Genomic DNA, 7,500 nt, shown 5'->3' with positions numbered 1-7,500 from the left:
TGCCTTTGCGAGTTGGGTCTGTCTGCAGACTGCAAGACAGGGGCGTAACATGAAGGGGCCTTAGGGGCGTAACTTGTAGTACATTAGAGGCTGTGGTGTAGTCCTAAAAAAATAAGTGGTGTACTATTACTACCCAATCCAAACTTTTAAAGTAGGCAAGAAAACGATGAAAGTAATTTCTTTTATTCATTAGCTACATATATATATATATATATATATATATATATATATATATATATATATATATATATATATATATATATATATATATGCATGCTGCTTCGGGCCCTATGACGGAAATTTGGATTTGGTGTCGTGGACGAAAGTGAAGTGCAGGCTGTTGTCTGGTTGGTATCACGGATGAAAGCAAAGAGTGGGGGAAGAGGGTTATTTAGGGCTCCCTAATAGTAACTCCTGTGGCCCCTAATGTGCGTGGGCCCTTAGAATCATTTTAACTCCACCCCCCCAACCCCAGCGGCGCCCCTGTATATATATACATTATATATTGACTTAAACAGAAGAAAAAACTATGTACGTCAATGGTTACAGGTTTCCAGCTTTCTTCAGAAAATCTTTTTTTTGTGTTAAACAGAATAAAAAAGACAAACCGGTTTGAAACAAGTAAAGGTTGAGTAAATTATGACAATATTCATTTTTTGGGTGAACTATCCATTAAAAAGGGAAACATATTTTAATTTTAAAGCGAGATGCTATTAGTCTAATCTATTCATTGATTTATGCTTGGCTAATAATGCCACCAGCAGACCCAGAGATTGGCTGAGTATATTAGGCTGTGGTAAAACCTGGGTAAAAGCCAACCATTTAACTCTAAAGGGACTTGTAAAACGAGCCTATTAAAAGCAAAAAAAAACAAAACAAGTATTTATTTTAATACTGTACAAAAAAATCACGTTTCAAGACAGCTATATCAAGTATTGTGTGTTGTTAAGAATACTTGTTATAATTTTTAATATTGTTATAATATTGTTATAATGAATATAACAATATATATATGGTGACGCAGTAGGTAGTGCTGTCGCCTCACAGCAAGAAGGTCACTGGTTCGAGCCTCGGCTGGGTCAGTTGGCGTTTCTGTGTGGAGTTTGCATGTTCTCCCTGTGTTCCCGTGGGTTTCCTCCAGGTGCTCCGGTTTCCCCCACAGTCTAAACACATGCGGTACAGGTAAATTGGGTAGGCTAAATTGTCCATAGTGTATGAGTGTGGATGAGTGTGTATGGACGTTTCCCAGTGATGGGTTGTGGCTGGAAGGGCATCCGCTGCGTAAAACATGCGCTGGATAAGTTGGCAGTTCATTCCTCTGTGGCGACCGCTGATTAATAAAGGGACTAAGCTGAAATACTAGCCTATACTCAAGTATTTTTTCCATGTATTAAATAAAACTGCCCCTTTTTCAATTCGAAATGGCATAAATATAAATATATAAAAAACGTACAAGCAAATTTGCATATTTCACTATCATAATAGGCCTAATAGGAAATTATTTTTAATACGATACAACACATGATGTTTCACTCTGATATAGAGTTAAAATGCGAACATTCAGTGCTTAATTTGTGAATTGCGAGGTCCCGGAACAGATTGGGGTGACAGATCTGGCATGTTACCCGAGGATGTGGAGAGGTGCCGCACACGAAAGTGGAGAGTTTGAGCTGTTTGAGATAGCAGGGCGTTGGATGGCGGAGGGGAGTCATGGACAAAAGTGAAGAGAGGGGGGATTTGTCACGGACGAAAGTCAAGAGGGTTAGGGAGTCGCGGAAGAAAGTGAAAGTGAACAGCGGACGGCGGAGGAGGGTGATTGAGGAGGGGGAACAGTAACATTTGGTATACAGTTAAAGAGGATGCAAATACACATAAATTAGGGAAGTCTAATCAGCTAAACAAACGAGTATATGCAATAATTACTCCTCAGAAGTCGTAATACTCAAACAGCTCATGGGAAAATGTAGGCATATGGAGAATACATGCGTATAGCCCCAACTACACCACTGATTAGAGGCATATTTCCACCATCTTGCCAACAACATCTTGTTGTGACATCTCGCATGGTTCAATGGGATCTCGATAACTACAAGTTAGGCCTCTAACTTACTACCTTCATCTTACACCCCCATCTTGCAGTCTGCAGACAGATACACTTGGATGAAACCAGTCCTCTGTTGCTTCCAAACAATGAGTGGACATGACAGCCGGACGGTGACAGCAGACTAAAACTAAGCAATATTAAAATATAGAAATTAATAAAAACTAGCAAACCTCCCTCAAAAAACTAATTAAAACTAACTGAATTTGTAAACATAAAGTCAAAATGAAATAAAATTAAAACTAATGAAAAGTCTAAAACTATTGTAACCTTGTCACCGGCATTTCACTTACACAATATTTACATTAAAGGGGACCTAGTATGCAAAAATCACTTTCATGTTGTTGTTTAGCCTATATAGACTGATTTCACACAGCCGCCATTTTTAGAAGCAAAATCGAGGCTGCGGTGGGAAGAAACCTGGAAGTATCATTGGGAGTTACATAGGAACGTTGTTTACCTGGCTGTATATCTCATCAGCGAATAGAAAGTGACACTAATTTATCATTTCACCACCTTCCGAGTGACCCGAAGGTCCGTTCTGAATGAATGCTGAAAATATAAAGGGATATCAGAGCTCATTTTCAGCTAAGTTAAGGGAAATGGCACTAGTTAGCTAACGTTTTCTTTGCCATTTATCAAACTCGAGTTAATGAACTGATTCTTTCACTATATTAGACTTGTCATGAAACGGAATCAAAAGAAAAACCCTCCATTTCCCGCTAACATTTAAGGCACTGCTGATGGCTTTCTTAAAACAGCGCTGATTGGCCATTGTGTTCATGTGCTCAACAAAAATGACTGTGATTGGCGGAGAAGGTCATCAGTTCACCCTCTGCTGTTTACTGAGCACACACACAGACGAGCCAGGCGATCTGCTTGATGAATTGACTGATCTTCACGGCTGCTTCGCGCTCCAGTCTCTGTGTATCTGTGTTTGCACTGGGTGAAGGGTGGTAAACTGAGTGCAAACACAGATACACAGAGACTGGAGGCCGAAGCAGCCGTGAATATCAGTCGAGTCATCCGAGCTCAGCGGCACTTCAATGTTAGCAGGAAACAGACAGTTTTAAAACTTCAGTACCGGGACAACACTTATAGACAACACAAGGATGTGCTACAGAGGACTGCAGTGTTTTTTGCTCACCGGGTTACACAGGCTGAAGCAGGGAAGCGTCTGCACGGTGTTTAACTGGTCCCATGAACTGAAGCCTAGGAGGACACTTGAGCATATTACTCATAAAGAGATGTTGTTTGATGCTAAATTGCTTTTAATTGTTTAAATTAAACGTACTGAATGATATTAAAGTGATGTTTACACCATTTCTGCATTTTGAAATCACAGCAACAGCTGGAGGTTTATAGTCCACAGCATGTTCCTGCAATGTTTACAGTGCTGGTCTTATACTTCTGGGTTTCTTCCCACCGCAGCCTCGCTTTGGTTCTGTAAAATGGCGACCGTGTGAAATAAGCGTATTGCATCCACAAAACAACTCAGGAGCAAAATAGTAAATAACTCTGGTGGCATAAAGATATCTCACTCATTCTAGCTCAAATAAACCTCTATACCATTTATCAAGACATCTACTGTTAGTGTGTTAAACACTAGTGTGTAACAGTTTTGCACGCAGTGTTGGGGTAACACATTATAAGTAACGCGAGTTACATAATAATATGACTTTTCTAAGTAACGAGTAAAGTAACTAAAAGAACTAATAATATTTGAGTTACTTTTATTTATTATTTATTTTTTCATATATAAATTCATTCATTCATTCAGTTTCTTTTCGGCTTAGTCCCCTAATCAGGGGACGCCACAGTGGAATGAACCACCAATTTATCCAGCACATGTTTTATGCAGCAGATGCCCTTCCAGCTGCAACCCAGTACTGGGAAACACCCATACACACTAATTCACACACATACACTATGGATAATTTAGCCTTTCCAATTCACCTGTACCGCATGTGTTTGGACTGTGGGGGAAACCGGAGCACCCGGAGGAAACCCACGAGAACACGGGGAGAACATGCAAACTCTACACAGAAACGCCAACTGACCCAGCCGAGGCTCGAACCAGCGACCTTCTTGCTGTGAGGCGACAGCACTACCTACTGCACCACTGCGTCGCCTTCATATATAAATTGCTGAATTAAAGGAAAATTGACTGTCTGAGATGATTGTCTGAATGGAGTGTAAATGTGAGTTGGTCACTTACAGCATTCATGATGTTTCCAGCTTGCAGCACTAAATGCAGGACACTGTGGAGCTCCTCACAGTTCAGCAGCTCTGTAAAATACAGTTCTTCAGCATTCAAGTAGCGCTTAAACACATCCCATCAGTGTTTGGACAGAGAGAGTGTGTGTGCAGATCACCTTTAATGGCACTCAGGATGACGAAGAGCTCGTCTTTCATCACTGAGATTGAGGGGAAAAACTCCTCCTTCAGCAGCAGAGCCTGGAGACGGTCCTCATACCTGCAGAAGAAGAGCTCAGTCATGATCTGGAGCACAGCGGAACACACACACACACACACACACACACACACACACACACACACACACACACACACACACACACACACACACACACAAACACACAAACACAAACAAACAAACAAACAAACAAACAAACACGAACACAGACAGAGGTTTGCACCTGGGTAAATTGATGAGCTGGTGTATGAAGGCATCAGGGGGCGCCAGGTCTTTGAGGTCTCCACTGAACATCTGAAGATTCTTCAACTGTCAATCAATCAATCAATCAATCAATCAATCAATCAATCAATCGATCTGCTAATTTTCTAATCAACCAATCAATCAATCGACCAGGCAATCAAGCTGTTCAGTCCCTACTCAATCACTCACTCAATCAATCTTATTTTCTAATCAATCAATCAATCAATCAATCAATCAATTGACCAATCAATCAAGCTGTTCTATCCTCAATCAATCAATCAATCAATCAATTGACCAGTCAATCAAGCTGTTCTATTCACCAATCAATCAATCATTCAATCAATTGACCAGTCAATCAAGCTGTTCGTTCCTCAATCAATCAATTAATCAATCAATCAATGAAGCAATCGACCAGTCAATCAAGCTGTTCTATTCACCAATCAATCAATCATTCAATCAATTGACCAGTCAATCAAGCTGTTCGTTCCTCAATCAATCAATTAATCAATCAATCAATGAAGCAATCGACCAGTCAATCAAGCCGTTCTATTCCCAATAAATCAATCAATCAATCAATTAATCAATCAATCTGCTCATTCTCTAACCAATCAATAAATTAATCAATTGACCAGTCAATCAAGCTGTTCTATCCTCAATCAATCAATCAAGTAATCAATCAAGCAATCGACCAGTCAAACAAGCTGTTCTATTCCCAATCAATCAATCAATCAATCAATCAATCAATCAATCAATCAATCAATCAATCAATCTATCAATCAATCTGCTCATTCTCTAATCAATCAATCAGCCGGTCAATCAAGCTGTTCTATCTGCAATCAATCAATCAATAAATCAATCAATCAATCTCTAACCAATCAATCAATTAATCAATCAAGCTGTTCTATCCTCAATCAATCAATCAATCAACCAATCAATCAATCTGCTCATTCTCTAATCAATCAATCAATCAATCAATTAATCAATCAATCAATCAATTAATCAATCAGGCTGTTCTATCCTCGATCAATTAATTAATCAATCAATCAATCAATCAATCAATCAATTAATCAACCAATCAATCAATTAATCAATCAGGCTGTTCTATCCTCGATCAATTAATTAATCAATCAATCAATCAATCAAGCTGTTCAGTCCCTACACTATTAATCAATTAATCAATCAATCAATCAATCAACCAATCTGCTTAGTTTCTAATTAATAAACTGATCACTCAATTAATCAATCAATCTCTAATCAATATAACAAAGATGATTGATGTATTCATTTTGAAGAAGGAGAGTGTTTTTCTTTTAAGAGCTTTAGGAGCGAGGGCAGAACTATCGTAGAATGTCATAATGTGGGACAAATAATCAATCAATCAATCAATCAATCAATCAATCAGTGAGTGTTGTGTTGACCTCGTCATCCTCCGGCAGGAGCTTTAGCAGCTCTTTCAGAGACTCCGCAGAGAAAACTCCCGTGTTTCCATGAAGAACAGCATCCAGAAGACACTCAGGGGACCTGCACATACAGAGAATGAGAGAAACACACATATGCATGTGCTCACACACACACACACGCACACACACACACACACATTCACACTCAAATACACATTCATATGAACGAACACACTGACACACACACACACACACACACTCACACACACACTCACACACACACACACCAGTCTTACTTTTTAAAGTGTTTAAGGAAAATGGAGATGTTCAAGCTTCTCTTGGAGTCCAGGATGCTGACCTACAGATAAAAAACACACACACACACACACACACACACACACACACACACACACACACACACACACACACACACACACACATACACACATACACACATACACACATACACACACACACACACACACACACGCTGTTTGTCATACTGATATCCTCACAAACATGATTGGTTCACAGCAGTAAATTGTTATATCCACAGAACAGAAGGATCTCCAAAGACGCCTCTTCAGCTTGTGAAGAAATCTGTTTCTGCATGATTTATGTTTATTATTCAGCCTGACATGTTTACTGCTCCAAAATAATAATAAATGTTTCTTATGATGAAATATTGAGTGTTCAATGAGGAGAAACCCAGACATTTAAAACAGCTGATTACTGTAAAAGACTCTGACGGTATGATACTGTGAAACCGAAGCTGTGTCTCATGTCAGAGGCTGAATCCTCCGAAGGACGCAGACGTCAAAGGCGAGTCTTTCGAAGTCCACACAGGCTGAAGCGAGCGTTTTGAAATGAGACGATCTCGCCTACAGAGGACAGATCTTGTCACCATCACAGCTGCTGTTAATAAAATTTGTAAAGACCTTTTTTCAAAGGGATTTAAAACTTATTTTAAGTCATCTGAAGGCAAAACAAGATATACACACAGCAAAATCCTCAGAGTAAAATTGACTTCGTTCAGAGAATATTTGGTCCCTCTTTAAATAGAGTAATATAAAAGCTGAGATCACACTAGAGATTGAGCATGCGAAGTTCTGTCGTACGGCGCTGTGAAAAGGGGCGGGATTAAACAAGATGATTAGACATTAAAAAAGCGAGTGATTACTCCATGTTTTAAATCCAGAGAGGTCATGTTTTAATCCTCGATTGGTCTCACGCAGTCAAGTGATGCGATTTCACAGGTCAGAGTTCACCAAGCTTGAACTTTGCACCGCAGCGAGCTGCGAAACTTAACGCATGACCCTGCG

The 7,500-nt window shown here is 39.6% G+C and overlaps 1 protein-coding gene across 1 annotated transcript in view; it reads right to left on the bottom strand.

Moving 5' to 3' along the window:
- Window positions 1–7,500, bottom strand: part of LOC130217450 (formin-J) — a 19,116-nt gene that overhangs the window by 9,970 nt on the left and 1,646 nt on the right. The window contains exons 2-6 of the mRNA XM_056449562.1: window positions 6,475–6,536; window positions 6,197–6,299; window positions 4,759–4,844; window positions 4,477–4,577; window positions 4,320–4,390 (exon numbers count right to left, since the gene is read on the bottom strand). Coding sequence (XP_056305537.1) covers window positions 4,320–4,390; window positions 4,477–4,577; window positions 4,759–4,844; window positions 6,197–6,299; window positions 6,475–6,536 — 423 coding nt within the window. The remainder of the gene's footprint in view (window positions 1–4,319; window positions 4,391–4,476; window positions 4,578–4,758; window positions 4,845–6,196; window positions 6,300–6,474; window positions 6,537–7,500) is intronic.

Source organism: Danio aesculapii, chromosome 23 (assembly GCF_903798145.1).
Source record: "Danio aesculapii chromosome 23, fDanAes4.1, whole genome shotgun sequence".
NCBI classification, from domain to species: Eukaryota; Metazoa; Chordata; class Actinopteri; order Cypriniformes; family Danionidae; genus Danio; species Danio aesculapii.
This window is presented reverse-complemented; position numbering and strand designations above follow the sequence as displayed.